Source organism: Pectinophora gossypiella, chromosome 3 (genome assembly GCF_024362695.1).
Source record: "Pectinophora gossypiella chromosome 3, ilPecGoss1.1, whole genome shotgun sequence".
Classification (NCBI taxonomy): domain Eukaryota; kingdom Metazoa; phylum Arthropoda; class Insecta; order Lepidoptera; family Gelechiidae; genus Pectinophora; species Pectinophora gossypiella.
This window is the reverse complement of record NC_065406.1, coordinates 10,105,317-10,121,330: the sequence shown is the minus strand read 5'-3', so window position 1 is coordinate 10,121,330 and position 16,014 is coordinate 10,105,317. Positions and strand designations below refer to the sequence as shown.

The 16,014-nt window shown below is 44.0% G+C and overlaps 1 protein-coding gene across 1 annotated transcript; it reads right to left on the bottom strand.

Moving 5' to 3' along the window:
- Positions 1-111: 111 nt before the first annotated feature.
- LOC126381957 (mediator of RNA polymerase II transcription subunit 14) lies at positions 112-15,683 on the bottom strand. The gene is made up of 23 exons (XM_050031580.1): positions 15,408-15,683; positions 15,010-15,237; positions 14,157-14,361; positions 13,940-14,072; positions 13,606-13,840; positions 12,962-13,175; positions 12,405-12,622; positions 12,012-12,171; positions 11,670-11,810; positions 10,670-10,793; positions 10,125-10,267; positions 9,647-9,887; positions 9,217-9,354; positions 8,249-8,450; positions 7,730-7,889; positions 6,749-6,983; positions 6,387-6,484; positions 5,856-6,081; positions 5,353-5,570; positions 4,866-5,027; positions 4,248-4,505; positions 2,335-2,465; positions 112-1,370 (listed from the first exon to the last, which is right to left on the bottom strand). The coding sequence occupies exons 1-23, from the start codon at positions 15,542-15,544 to the stop codon at positions 1,250-1,252; spliced, it is 4,128 nt and encodes a 1,375-aa protein (XP_049887537.1). The 5' UTR covers positions 15,545-15,683; the 3' UTR covers positions 112-1,249.
- Positions 15,684-16,014: the final 331 nt, after the last annotated feature.

The window sequence follows — 16,014 nt, the reverse complement described above, 5'->3', positions numbered from 1 at the left end:
TCTGGTTTTATTTCTAAGAAGTATTTCGAAAATATGCTCTATGTTTGTGTTTTTGCTCTTCTTCGATTGAAACCTCTGCGTATGATTTTGTTTGTAAATCAAATCAAATACTTTAAAAAAAAAGAACTATTTTTATTTTAAGAACAAATTTACAAGTGGAGACGTTATTGGGTTTTATTATATTACACCGATTACTTAGTTATAGACAACTTGATATTGCTTAGAATTAAGACCTATACGCGAGCGACGAGCTACGCGCGAGGGTTTATTACTCAAAAACAGTACATTGTTCTATTTAACTATCAAAGTAATAATATAAATAAATATAATAATAGGCTAGATGGCTGGGCCCAGCCAGGTATGATGACGTAAGTGTTACCACTGTGTTACCATTATATTGGTATCTCCAACATTCCAAGGACGTAAATTTTATTATTGAAAATTAAGGGAATTACTGACTAATGTATTTAATTACTATTACTTGTCACATATATAAAAAATATTACAACTGTAAGTAAATCTTTTACTAAAAGCTCAAAATTTTCTTGCAAAGTAAATATAAAAAAAAAACATTTGTCGTGGGGAATTTATTTTATACAAAATGGCAACGCAGGGTGGGATGACGTCAGCTGCGGAATAGTTTTTGTCAAAAACTAGCTGCATAAATATATCTCTTGATCATCATCGTCTCCCTAGCATTATCCCGTTTTCACAGGGTCCACTTACTTAACAACTTGAAGATTTAACAGTTCCGATTTTTGTACAGAAACACAGAAGCGACTGCCTGCCTGACTATTCAACCCGCGAAGGGAAAATAAGCCCAACACAGGTTAGGTCATTATATACCACCGAAACGTATTCCTCACGATCTTTTCTTCATTGCTGAGCATGTGATAATCATTTATTATAAATATCCAAAATAAAAGCAGTATTTTATTGTAACATGGTTCTAATGGGGTCAGCCAAGTTTCTAGGAACAGAGGGCGAAGAACTATATAACATTGGGCGTATACTTATATAAATAGTAACCATCAATCCGCAATGCAATATCTCCAGGTCCATGCGACGTTCTACGGTATAAGGTATTCTATTGTTAAAGGACGCCAACGTCAAACGAAAGTACCTTATTCTGAAGAACATGGCATATCATTAATATTAATAGTATAATAATATCTTAAAACGATTCACATAATATCCACAAGTATCAGTCCGTGTGAGCTGTTGCGTCAGCTCAGTGCAGCCTCGCGAGCTATGGCGGCGGCGGCGCGGGCGCTTGCGGCGCCTCCTGCGGCAACGTGAAGTTGGTCAGTAGGTCGCGCACCGCCGGCCACAGCGTGCACTCCGAGTGGGATTGGTTGAACTCCGTGAACCTGCCAGGATGAACGCTCCTTAACTTTCAAGTGTACGGATTATGTAACTATACTAGTATTCAGACCGCGACTAGATCCGCGTGGACTTCGATCATATCGCAATAAAAGTCCATCTCTGTGCGGCAATTTTCATCCAAATCGCCCCAGCGGTTTAGGCGTGAAAAGTTAACAGCCAGACAGACATAAGCTCACGACTATATTCCCAATTGGAGTCGTCAATGGCATACAATCAAACACACACAGTTATTGACGCATTTGTGGGTCGTTCTTATTTTTTATCGACAATAAAAAGACATTTTCTCGATTTATCGGATTTAACATCTTTAAAATTATAACGGCAATAAATATTTTAAAACATCATATAAAGATTTGTCTGTAGAGGACTATTTAGTGGTTCTCTTTATCTTGGTAACATACTTTTCTTTGCAGGCGCATTCCAAAAAATATTGTGACAGAGTGGCCCTTTTCATCGGAGACAGCATTTCAATTTACCACTCTGTCACATAATTTTGTGAAAAACGATCAAGCTACGTTAATAACTAATTGAGGAACCGATTAGTATTTTGCTTGTATTTTGAGTATAATAAGATAACTATATTTTTGGACAATCAAAACATGAAATAAAATTCTAAAACATAACTTATCAGAAGCAGAACGAAGGACAGATCATTGTCGATAAAAAAGAAGAACAACCCTTGTGACACTTGTACAGATAAAATATACGACTCACTACTTAGTGTAAGCCTCCCTTTAATCGTCTATTGGCCGTGACGTAACATAGTTTAACACGCTCCAAATAGGGTGGAGATTCTCCACCATGCCATTGAAGTACATTAGAACTTCCTCGGGCAGGCAGGTTTCATCACGATGTTTCCTTCATTGATATGAAATTATAACCTATATGGCTAAGAAAACTATCGCGACAGTTGGTGAAAAGACTGGACAGAATAAGAAGACTAATTACCTCTTGAGATGTAGGTTGACGGCGATGAGATGGGGCTGCGAGTCGCGCTTGTCCGCCAGTTGCGTCACGTTGAGCTGCATGTCGTATACCAGCGGCAGTACTAGCTGGGTGTCGCCGCGCGTCAGGCAGATCTGAATAAATATCAGGACAACGTTATCATACACACACGCACGCACACACAACATACACAAATGTACATATTATAGTCCGGCAATCTCGTGCGCGACCCTCCTGCGGGGCGACAGACGGTGGCGGGGACGGGGTAGCGCGTCATCATCTTGACATTCTAGAACACGGCTGCACACGTAGAGAAGTGTGCCAGGATAAATCTTGCAATAAGTTGTACTTACTTGTGACGTAATATATGTAGGAGTGAATAAAAAGATAGAACTATTTTATTTTATTTTTATTATTATGCTTGACGACCAATTATTAGGAAAACTAAAATATTAATAGATTGTTTTATTATAAATCAATTTCCATGTCGCTTTCATTTTCACTCTCCGTTTGATATTCTTCGTCACTTCTCTTTGATTTCTCCGTGTTTTGCTCATTAATTATTTATGTACAACCTCCTTAAGTTGTCTTGAGATCGCCTCACTCATCCTCAGATATTAATCTCGTGTGCGTCGCCCTCAAAGTAGAACAGATTATCAAGCACGTGTTGCCGCTTCGGCTGCGCGACCGAGACTGCCGTACTTGACGCGCAGATGCACGCGTTTCCCTTCCCCGCTACACCACCTGCTACCCGCTGACATCTTAGCTACCCCGTCCCCGCCACCGTCTGTCGCCCCGCAGGAGGGTCGCGCACGAGATTGCCGGACTATAGTCTTGATTTTGTACCTTCTGGTTTGTACTTATTAGTTTTCTATTGGTCAATTACACTTCCTGCCTCATAATTAGATGCTGTAAAACACTGATTCCCAAGATACAAGCTTAAACTTACTTTGAGACTCAGGGTTTAACGATTAATTTGTGCAATCATGTGTTAACCCAAATTGTACAAATCAATTTATAAACAAAAATTATTATTATTATCATTTGGATTTATTTAACATACAGTAATGAGAGCGCAGGCTTTTTCTTCTCTCGTGTTGGTTATGTTGGTTGGTTGGTTGGTTATGGGCGACCTCATCGACGCGCAACGAAGTCACGTCATAAGTTAGCTCATGATATTATAAGATAATAAAAGGATCTGCTGCTTACTTTAGAAAAATATTATAAAATAGAAAAAGGCGACAAAAGCGACTCATGAAACCTGCTTAAGGTTCACCTTAGGATGGAGATTGTGCGGTGTTTTATTATAGACAATTAAAGTATAAGACAAAAGGACAAAAGCTCATTTGTGCAATAGGCTACTTGATAACTTAGTCAAACGAGATACTTTTTTCGAAACGTCAAAACGAAAGTTCTCTTTGGAGGTTATATAGAAATTCTGTGACGTCATCAATAAAAGCGGTCAATCGTCGTCATTGTTACTACGTCGAAAAGTAAAATGAGATTAGATTGATTTTTGATTATCTTAGACTGGCTTCTATTTCTAGATAAACATTTTATAATTTATCTTTGACTCAGTCAAATGCCCTATAATTTATGAAATTCTGTTGTATTTTTAATTCGATGAAAATGAAGTGTTATGGAGTGATGTCACCCCACGCCAGAAAGCGTTTATTAAATCAGTATGTCATAAATACATCCATGTAATCACGCCTGTATCTTTAGCGTGGCGGGCAGAAGAGAATAATTATAGTGACTTGGTGGTCCAGGTCACTAGGGTGTGGTTGCCCTAAGACATATCGGATACAAGTTATATCATTTCACCAGACCAGACTCCTGTCATTTCAATGAAGATGTATGAACAAATAAAGCAGATGAGAGTATTTGTTATTAACAAGCAAACAAGGAATGCTCACAAAGAAGAGTATCTTGTGCTTAGCGAGCAGCACAGCGGGCTGTCCGGCGGGCACGATCTGCGGCGCGGCGGGCGGGATGCGCAGCGCCCACTGCAGCGCCCAGAGCGCGGGCGCGGGCGGCGCCAGGTCGGCGCGCATGAGCGCCACCAGCGACGGCAGCGCGGCCGCCGGCGCGCCCCACGCGCGGCCCCAGCCCTGCAGCGCCGTGGCGCGGTACGGCGCGATCGCTACGCGCTGCTCGAAGAACTTCTCCATCACCTGTTTCAATAGAAAGATTTTGGTGAGGAACATTTTTGGTTAGATATACTTCTGATTACGTCAACACGAGGAACAGCGTGGTGGTTATTACAACACAAATACGCGTTCCCGCCGATTGATTAGAGTGCCCCTAAATCCCCCCCCCCCCCCCCCGCGCTATTACCCGCGGGTAATGAATATGACGAATACATCATATAGGCCGCTTATATTATGACATTACAGGGGTGTTTGTTTAGATATTTTAATGTTCTTTTGAATTTGAATGATTTTGTCATTGCGGCTTTTCCCGCCGAGCGACTGGCATCTCAATTTTATAGATAAACATTGCGATAAGAACACAAATAAATAATGTTATGTTACCTGCAGATCATCAGCGGACCACGTGTCCTTGTGTTCGGGCAGCGGCGTGAGCTGCAGGTGCAGGGACTGCATGTGTTGCGGGTGCAGCGCGACCCGCGCCGCCAGCCCCGCCCCGTCGCACCGGAACGTCAGGCTCGTTGCTTCCACTGACACCATCGTTAGCTACACGGATAACAAATTGAATTAATCGAAATTGACGTGCTTCAAAATTAATTGGATTTTTAAATGAAGACTTCAGATGAAATCGAGTCATACGTAGAGTTATGATTATGAAACTCAAGATTACGTTAACTACGCAATATATAAGAAGGATTTTTTATCGTAGCACACTAATCATACTTCTGATTGTACTTAAGACACATTTTCGTACTAACTTGCTTCGTATAGAAATATACGCATAAGAACACGCAGGAACAATCATAAGCTTCCAAGCGTGCATACTGGGTGCGAATTGGTCGTCATAGACGAGTAGTTTCGATATACTTACATAGTCCTCCTGCTGCACGAACCTCTGTAGCGTGCGCTTCATGTAGACGCAGGCGAGGAAGCGCTGCAGCGGCGCGAGGCTGGGCCCGGGCGGCGCGCCCGGCGGCGGCTCGCACGGGGTGCACAGCGCCTCCAGCTTGCTCACCGCCAGCGGGGTGGCCAGCGCGCCCGCCCACGCGCGCCCGCCGCAGATCACGCGCCCGGACGACGGCTGCGGACCTGCCCACACATTGGCGACAGTTATATCGAGTCAAGGTCTAAAGGTTCATGGCATTAGTTCACCTACAACGATTCCTGAAAAGACCTCAAATAGAAGAGATCACAATTGTAATCGAATGAGGTGGCCACTTGTTACGGCAAGATTAATGCTGTGTAAAAGAAATACTGCATAAACGAATGTTTCAATTTAAAAGTCTTGTTGAGGGTGGATGCTAACTAGGCGTCTCTATAGCATCATCGGTTTAGTAATCGACCTGGAAAATCATATTCGAAATATGTAATTACCCTTGTGGTCGAGATGATGTCGCGGCGAGGGGTGGTGTCCAGGCGAGGGCCTTGGCAGCGAGGGCGAGGCGGGCCAGGCGGTGAAGGGTGAGGTGGGCGGCGGGTGCGGGGACGCCACGGGCGGCGCGTGCGGGGACGGCGCCAGCGGGGACGCGGGGGAGGCGCACACCCCGCCCACGCCGCCGCCCGCGGGGGGGGACGTCAGGTTGAACGACGACCCGCCCATCTGCACAAATACGGACGTTACAGGCTATAACTCATAACCGAGTCGTTGGAGTTCCTTGAACCACATTTTCGCTTCAGCCATAATACTTTCCAAAAATGATTGTAGGACAGAACTAAATAAAATCTTGACTTTCAATAAATGTTCTGTGATGTAATAAACGATTTTTGACAACTTAGCTCACTCGCATAGCTGGTTATTTACCATTTAAAACCTATCCGAAATTAGGTTTATAAATGTTTACTTCTCAATCTTATATAATTAAAATAATTCTTAATGCTGAACAGCAATGAACTTCACGTGTCTACCTGATGTTGCGCCGGCGACGTTGGGTGCGGAGTGACAGGCGCGGAGTGCGGCGTGTGCGGCTGCGGCGGGGTTAGGGGCGCGGGGAACCGGAGACCTCCTGTAGGTATACCATAATCAAATCAGACGAGATGAGCTTTTAATTCTTCTCACAGGATATCAAAAATTGTTGTTCTTTGTAAATTTAAAAAGGTTCACTTATAAAGAACGATAGAGAGAATAAATGAGTTATTTATTGTTCTACTCGTAATGCAATACATACTTGTAAGGCATAGCATTTTTATACGCTGGTATTTCCAGACAATAGTAAAAAAATGGGGTGTGGATTGTAAAAGAACGTTCGGTTTTACGATTTCAATACTACCTGGAGGCATAGGCGACATGGGCGACGGCGGGTTATCGTCTTCAGCCAACAGTCGCGCGCTAATATTGTCCTCTACATATCTTGAAAGGAACGCCTTCAGACCCTGCGCAGGCGCGAACTCGTCAACCACAGAGCTTCTGTCGAATTTGGAGAACGACCCGTCACGAACTGTCACCATACCGCCGCCTCTTATGCTGATCTCTAGACAATACGCGCCTGCGTATATCACGCGAATCTGCAATGAATAAATAGTTCAACGTTTTAAAAGTGTAATGTACAAAAGCATGAACTTGTCTTTCACGCCTTTAATTTCTATAGTCACACTAATTTGTTTATCCTGTTAGGGGTGTCATTGTCGCGGAGGTGAGCGCCTCTTGCTTCAGTAAGCCGGAGTGAGATGGTGGCCGACTTCGAATAGCCCAGACCTATGGGGTATAACGTAGAACCCTTGCTCAGGGATACGGGTGAAGACCTCAACGGTTGCAGAAGCGAAGATGGGAGTAAGGGGCAACTCACAGGGACTGTAACCTGGAACCTGACAAGAGGGCAGCAGTAACTGTCAGTACTATGAAGAGGCGGAGGACTGGAGTCCTAGTACGCCTTTGAAATAGACTACTCTGGGCGCCATCCCACTCGCGTCAGACAGAGCACTTCGGGACGGAAGGTAAGAGTAACTACCGGTTTGCTACTTGATGTCTACAGATAAAAATGAGGAAGTGTATAGTGTAAGGGCGCTTTTTCTCTACATCCCATTCTTATCCGACCCGAGTCCGATAATGACGAACAGTCAAAAATTAGTACGCAATATTGGATGAATGTAGAAATAGAAATCTACCACACACAAATAAATAGTTCACAGCTACAAGCAGTTTTGACGGCCACTTCGGATCCATCATTCGAACTCAGAGTGCGAATACGCCCTAAGGCCCTTGGCGTGACTTAAGCATATATAGCTTACATATTAACATATTAATGACTCACCTTCCGCCAGGAGTGCGCGAGCAGTGTGAAGGTAGGCGTGGGCATCTGCGTACGCACGTGGTGCAGCCCCAGCTGCGGCAGCGTCGGCAGCCGGCTGAGCGCCAGTAGCGGCGCGTACGTCTCGCGGAGCACCACGCCCAGGGACATCAGGTCTTTGTGGCTGTAGGGGAATATTAGATTTAATTGAATTGTTTTTTTTTCAATTAGCTGGTTTGAATTTGCTTCAGATCAATGTCAAGTGAGAACTCTTAGCCTTACTTGATTCCATTCTACAGCAGCTAGCTAGTTCAAATCAAAGACTAAAACTGTGATTAAGGGTATTTAAGGCATTAGGATTTGTTAAATTGGATCAAAATGACTCGTAGTTCTTCCATGTGTTCACACGTTTCATGATCAACTAGAATGATGTGCCGAAATGAACACATTTGCCCGCGTTTTAAGACAACTTTTCTGGTATGACCAAGAACCCTCTGTTTTACGTCCTGTATTAGGTCTATGGCAGTAGTAAATGATACGAACCAGTTGATGTAATGGTCGAGGTGATGATGCGTGGCGTGGTGCGCGTTGGCTGCGGGCTGGTGCGCGGGCGTGGCGAGCGTGTACCGCTGCGAGCCCGCGCTCCACTGCAGCACGGCCGTGGCGCGCCCGCCGGCCCAGCCCACCACCAGCGACCGGTACGTGTACGAGCGGATACACACGCCTTGCCACAGCGTCTCGCGCTCTGGGGATAACAACATTATTTAGCATGGCCTTCTGTTACAGGTGTTACTCACTTCATGAGGGTCACACGAACTAGATATTTCAACAATGTACCGAATTTGTTAAAGAATAAAAAAAGCGAATAAGAAAAAAAGAATAAGACATTGCTACCTTAGCAATAAGACCGCCTGTTGTACTATCTAACTGATTATAATTGTTTATTTTTTAATATTTATTTTAAGATCAATAAAGAGTTTTTGTATTGTATTGTAATAAATATTATTTATTTTTTCATTTTATTCAGTCATTTGTAGGTTAGGGATAGGAAGTATCGTGTTAACCTGAATAGTGTGAGCTTTATAAAAAAATATTTGCAATTTTACGACGACACACAGAATTCGTTGACACAGGTGTGATAAACAACTATCTATCAACACATCTTAAGTATGTCTCAACGCAATGTCTCCACCCCGAGGTAGTCTCTGATAACATGCTACGAGTAGCTGAACATTGAATAACTACTTACTTCTTCTTCTATCGTGTGGGTTATGAGGTGGATTACCAACCCCATCAATCCTTGTGTCAGGGTTACTATTGAACCAAATGCCAAAGGCCCCTGACATGGCTCATGTAACGACTACTAAACTTACTTACATCAGTAAGTAGTAACCGGTCCTAACCAAACTAGGGATCACAAATTGACTACTTACTAACAATTCTACTGTCATAATTGTGCCACCATAAATGAAAGTCCTGAAACAATTTTTCGATCCTAAAAGCAAACTCACCATGAGCGGGTCTGAGCATGAAGTCATGCAGTAGCGTGTGTAGGTGCACAATGGCGGACCAGTCGGCGAGGAACGCGTCGGCCGTGCGGCCCGCGTCCGTGCCCAGGTCGTACTGCAGGTACACGCAGCGACGCTCGCCTGCATCACACATGCATAACGTTCACCATAATAACCTGGTAATTCAATCCCTAACACGGAGCTACATAAAAAAAGAACTAGTTATAAACCCAAATTAATGATGAGTTGTGTAAGTGACCGTACTGTCCGTATATTCTCATACAAATTTACACACGGAACGAGTAGTCTTCGTACTTGATCACGAGTCTCACGAGACCCCGGCACTATCTGGACCGTCGAACCGTTATTTTGTAATATTTATGAGGAGTCAATGAGAGGACGAGGCCAATCCTAAGTATATTAGGAGTCTTACCTTGTTCCTTCGGATTAGGCGTGCGGACAGGCGACCCGTGGAAGACAATCTCGGCAGTCCAGACGCGAGCTTGGTTCTTGGTGGTGAGTCGTATGGTGGCGGCCAGCAGGCGCGCCCGCAGCGCGTTTGCGGCGGCGACGCTGGCGCCCTCTGGGCGAGGCAGCGCCACTATACGCATGCCCAGCGCCGAGCCGCTCCATTCTGGTTGCACGCCGCCGTGGGTCACGCCGCGAGCTGCCAACTGTGTGAGATGAAGTGTAAAACGTTTTAGTAGGCACTTTATAATATTTATGTATATTCGTCGTGGCAATCAAGATCGAGGCAACTTTGTGCAGAATCAGGATCCCTCAAAGTAGATACTTGTATAATGCCGAGGACTGCAAATGGCGTACTATACACATACGTTCCACCCAGTGCATCGTGGACTATTTGCTTCATTTGAATCATTTAACTGCAATGAATTGCCTAGTGTCGTTACCTCCTGCGCGAGATTGACGAAGGGCACGCGCTCGTCGGCGGCGGCGACCACGTGCGCCAGCTCGGGCAGGAAGTATGCCGGCTGCCGTACGCGCACCGCGCGCGTCATCGCCGGTGACAACTTGCGCTTGCCTGGTTGCATGCCTGTGGGGGGAAGGGTCATCATAAACATCTTCCTAAGGTGTAAGTGGTAGGGCTTGAAGAGGAAGGCTTAGGCAGTACATACGTGTTGTGTATCTTGAGCGCAGAAGAGAAGTCCCTAGCTTTATCCTGTTTCTTACAGGGTCCACTTACCTAACCTGAAGATTTGACAGGTCAGGTTTTTTACATAAGCAACTGCCTGTCTGACCTTCCAACCCGATGGGAAAATCACTCCAATTACAGGTTAGGTCACATACCTCCGAAACTATTTTTTTGGGAATGTGGGTTTCCTCACAATGCTTTCATTCGTCACTGAGCACGTGATAATACTTTATGATCCAAACATGAATTCGAAAACAAAGCAAAGCAAGAAGAAGAGTAAAAAAGATAATACGTGGTACTAACCAGGCGTGTCGAGCGGCGTGAAGGGTCCATGTGTGAGGGTGAACGTATCGAGTTCCACCAGGGAGTGCAGTTTAAGGAAGGCGCGCGCCGCCCCCGCCGGCGCAGATGAGCTCGAGGAGTTGCCCTGTGTAGCAGACACTTATATAACAATTTTGCCCGTTTTCAAACTGCTCCAAGGTTTTTGATTTTGCTTAAGACTAAGGTCTTAGACTAAACCACTATTGACAATTTTGTCGTTTTATAGTGCAACCCACGCAAGCGCCTTTTTGAAAAATCAAATTCGGAAGTGTTTTTTGTTAAGAAAACCTCACAATGCACAAGCTAGCCCAAATTAATTAGTAAAAAATTGTGGTCTCAACTTTTACCCGAATTTAAATTGTAAGAAATCGACGTTTCTTGAAGAAAATCATCATCTCCGCATTATCCCGTTTTCCACAGGGTCCGCTTACCTAATCTGAAGATTTGACAGGTCAGGTTTTTTACAGAACCGACTGGCTGTCCGACATTCCAACCCGCGAAGGGAAAACCAGCCCAATATTTAAGCCACATACCTCCGAAAATACATTTTCTCGGAAATGTGGGTTTCCTCACGTGTTTGTTTTTTACATCACTGACATCAGAATGTGATTTTTCAAAGAGGCGCGTACGTGATTTTCACTATAAGGCTACGATATTATAGATGAAGATGTTTAGATTGTGGTAGATGATGGTTTTCATATAGATGGTGGAATCGCGGTCGACGATTTGACGTGAGGAGCCCAAAATAAAAACTAATAATGTGTCATAAAAAACTGGGTTTTGCTACTAGATCGGCAATTCTGCGCCAAACGTAGCTAAGTTTATTTTCGCTCGAGGTTGTTGAATGCCGACATTTCATAAGTTCTGTCCACACTAATTCTGCACAAGTGGAGCTAAAGCACAAGCATCGTGTGCTGTTGCAGCTGTACTGATGAGTTTAAAAACTCCTATATTGGTTTTATTAATATATTTTTAGTTTTACCTCGTCCTCGCACTCGTCGGGCGTGCAGCGTCTGGCGCCGGCCAAGTGAAAGGAGAGTGCGACAGAACACGCGCTGCCACTATTGGTCGTGTTGCTGGTGGTAGCTGTGCTGCCCGCCGCCACTTCCTTCATCTCTACTATCTGGAACAACAGGAAACTTGAAATGTGTTATATTCTACAATTTCCCTGCATCTTGCATCTCTAAACTCGTACGTGTGTGCTGCTGGTGTACTTAAAAACTGCAAACTGGACGTCAAAAAACAAATTGGTGGTGGAAAAGCGGAACTCTTCTGGAGTCGGATGAAGGTGCTCGAGAAGGTTGAGCTGCATTATGTATCTCACCAGTATATGATCGGTGTGTCGATGCAGCGTGACGTAGAGACGGTCCTGTGAGAGCTTGGTGAGCGGGTGGTCCGGCCCGTGGAGGAACGGCAGGTGCTCGCACACGCTGGCGGGTAGGTGTTGGAGCGTCTTCTCGCAACGACGCGCTACTAGCCAGAACCTATGGCATATATTGTGCATATTAAAGAATCTTTTTACACGATTATGAAGTTGACAACCTTGCCACGATTAATAAAAACCAGTCATCGAAGTCGTAACATTCAAGGTAAACTATTAGGAACGAACTTCTTTGCAATATTCTGGATTTAAAAACTTTAGGCATTCTTCGAAATTTGGAAAATGCAGTTTTCATCACGATGTTATCCTTAACCGGTAAAGCACAAGTGTAATTACCTGAGTTGCGTGAGCAGCGCCTTGATGAGCGGGATGGCGGGCACGGCGAGCGCGGCGGCCAGGTCGGGCATGCGCGGCGTGTGCGGGTAGGCGGGCACGCGCGCCCGCAGCCGCCCGCCGTGCGCGCCCACCGACACCAGCAGCTGCTCCGCGCGCAGGCACGGCCACACCACCGAGCACGCCAGCACGCACGGCCAGCCCGACACGCTGCACTCCACCTGCGCCCGCCTCATGCTATACATCTAACCTTTAATACCGATTCGGGCAACCACTAACTTCATACTTTTTACTCATTTTTTTTAGAGGAGGATTTTGGCAGGACTGAAACTAGTTTCATCTTTTTCCTGCGTATGTGGTAAGTAAAGGACGGCACTAGTTTAAGAGTCCGCCCGAATTGGCACTAAGGTCAATGTGTAACAACAACAACAATATGACAGATACTACACCATCAGCTCGGACTGGGCGTCGACAATAGAGGCCGATGATTCTTAACCTCTTACTTATTACCTGCTAACTGTTTATGATTTTATGATACATAACTTTTTACTATAACTTACCCCCAAATCATTCAGTAGAACTTTCAGGTCGTTCAATCGTTGTCGCGAGCGCACATGAACGGTATGCGCTAACAATCGTTCCATGGATGGCGCATGCGCAGTCAGCGCGGCCGCGACTCGCTCCCCGCCTTGTAGTGCTGGTACGTGCCACACGCATAGGGACTCGCCTTCTGCGCCGATGATCAAACGGTAACCTAGCTCGCAACCCAGCTCCCTGATGACAAATGATGTAAAAGCATTATGGCACTAAAATTAAGAAGTTTAACAAATTTTAATTGGATCTAATTATTTTGCGTATGGGACATGTTGAAGGTACAACTGGTGCAGCAATTTTCTTTTACTTTGTTTTATTATAACCTCTTGTTTTATAATTGTTGTTGTAAATGACAATGGGCAAAAATATATGGAACTTGGTCCAAAAACCCCCACTGATGAGACTTGCATGTAATGAAAGCTTATGCTTTTCCTATTGGCAAAATTCTATCAGATTCTGTTCCGCGGTTTTTTTTCTATGGTTATGTTTGTCCTGGCTATAAATGTGATAAATACAGTGGTGGACAAAAATCACTCAAGATTTGTTGCTGAATAACTATCGCGAAACTGATAGTTGTCCTTTATATGTTGAAGGTAAAATAAATACTCACCGCCAATAAGAAACTTGAAGTTTTTGCCCGGGCGTGTATCTGTCCACTTGTAGATGCTTCGACAACCTGTCGCGGCAGAGCCGTAGCGTCTGGGTGTATAAAAGCTCCAACGTTAGTGAGCGACAGAAGTATCGTAACGCAGCCAACGCCCCGCTAAGCCCGGAAGCCGCGAGTCTCGCCTGTGCTACGCCGCGCAACCATGCTAGTTGCGAACTATGTACCAACGGTTTTCCCTCTGGAAAATAATAAACATATTTTATAAGTGCCTATACAGCATAATTAAGCACAAGATTGTTTCTTGTCATATGTTTTTGTTAAGTTAATGTGTCATTACCTCCAGTTTCACTGTCTTGAATCAAGATGGCGATATCCAACAGCCGCCAGGGCAGATTTGGCGCGTCGCCCATCACGGTCAGAGACACACTGAACTCTTGGCCCACTGAGAATGTTGCACGACCATTCTCCACCTGAAATCAAGTATCAGATATAGAGGTACAATATTGATAAAAGACTACCTCATATTTTTAAATGTTTCAAACAAAAGAACATACCTTTAAATTTCGAACATCACTAGGCAGGGAAGCTGTGGTGAGTCTCTGGCGGACTACATGTGCTAGAGCCCGTAGCGTGGTGCGTCGCTCGGCTGGCATCAGCGGCGGCGGCGGGACCAGCCGCTCCCGGATAACTGCGGGTAGGCGACTGTATGTGCCTAACGTAAGCACCTCTACTGCTGCCGCCATATGAAAAGTAGGCAGTCTGGAAGAGATGGAATAACATTACAAATAGTCTTGCAGTAAGTATATTAGAAGCATAGAATAAACTTTTAAAATTATGGATATTATCATATTGGAATCCTTTGTCCAGAATTGGGATCAGTTGGACTAAATCATATTCATAATATAATAATATGGATTATGATTAAATATATATAGAAAAATAAGCTGTTATTTTTTATATAATAGAGTTTGATTTGGAGGAATTGCCTAGGCCAACAAAGAAGCAGAGGCCAGAGGAGCTAAAAAGTCTTGATTTTGACTAGTAGTGGTAAAAACTGTGACTTGTTGTCATTGACAGCCATTCTTATATTATCTCTGTCTTTATAGGACATAAATATATTGCCAGTATTGTAAGTCAATGTTACCATTTTTTGTATTTGAAACAAAATCTAATAATTGGAGACAGTGATAAATAAATACCAAGAAACATTATATTTCATGCTTTTTCCACTTGTGTAAGTCACATCACTGATGGTTTTTCAGTCCCCATGCAAAAAAATATTTTTGACTATACATATATATTTTTCTCTAATTTGAATATCTTTATTTTGGCTCCAGGGCAGAAGCCCCGCCTGTCCTCCACTAAATCTAGCTCTGATGAGTATTGAAAAATTTAAACTAGACTAACCTAGCATGAACCAGAGTCTCCCTTGCAACTCGGGCCAATACATCAGCAGTTTCAACAAATAGTAGAGCTTGTTTGTCCAAGAATGCCATGATGTGAGCAGAGCGGTCCACCTTGGTGGCGCTGCTTGCCCACTTAACCAGTGCCAGCAAGCGCACAAACAGCTGTCTGGTGCGAGCGCTGAACTTGTAGATCTCAATCTTACGCTCCATATCTGTTTTGCGAGGCAACCTAAAAGTATAAAGTAGAGAATTAAAAATATCCTGCCTAATATTTAATCCTTAGTACTTCTGGAAAGAATTGACCAGCACTCAGTAGTTTTTGAAACTGAAACTAAGGAAAAGTGTGATGAAAAATGTAATCACAATTTTTATAACAAAGTATATTTCAAGTTTACTTACAATTCCGCCAAAACTGTGAGTTCATCGTAAGTCCTTTGCACTATGAAATCTATCAATAAGGCAAGAGATATGGAGCCTCCGCGAGCCCCGCCACCTTCGGTGCCCTGAGTGCACCCTTCTATAGCTACAGGCACCATAATGATTTGAAGCTCAGTAACTTTAAGCTAACAATAACGGTTTCATTTTAATTACAGTAAATGTAACTCAAATAAATGTGTATTTAGACACAAACTAATACAGTAATAAAACAGAAAACGCTCTCCTTTCGCTTGCCACCCGATTTTTTTTTTTTTTTTGTTTGGTTTTCCCCGAAGGGTAAGGCAAAGGGAACTATGCCCATACAGCCATGTCTGACGTATTTTTTTTTCTTGATGATTAATGAAATGGTGAAAGGTGATGAATGATGATGATGAAACCTAAGCCCCCACCCTCGGAGTAGACTCCTACTCCGAACCCCAAACGAATTAACTCAAAAGTCCGCATAAACTTTTGAGCTATGAAGCGGCTTCCTAGCACGAAGCGAAAATAGGCAGATACACTTTGTTTATTGAATACTCCAATGTAATAACACTCGCGAATGTCTTCCGACTAACTTAATGCGATCATT

Coding starts and splice junctions, on each gene's coding strand:
- LOC126381957 (XM_050031580.1), bottom strand. CDS start 15,544: ATGGTGCCTGTAGCTATAGAAGGGTGCACTCAGGGCACCGAAGGTGGC. Junction 6,485..6,748: donor CATGTCGCCTATGCCTCCAG/GTAGTATTGAAA, acceptor GTATACCTACAG/GAGGTCTCCGGTTCCCCGCG. Junction 5,028..5,352: donor TCGTGCAGCAGGAGGACTAT/GTAAGTATATCG, acceptor TTATCCGTGTAG/CTAACGATGGTGTCAGTGGA.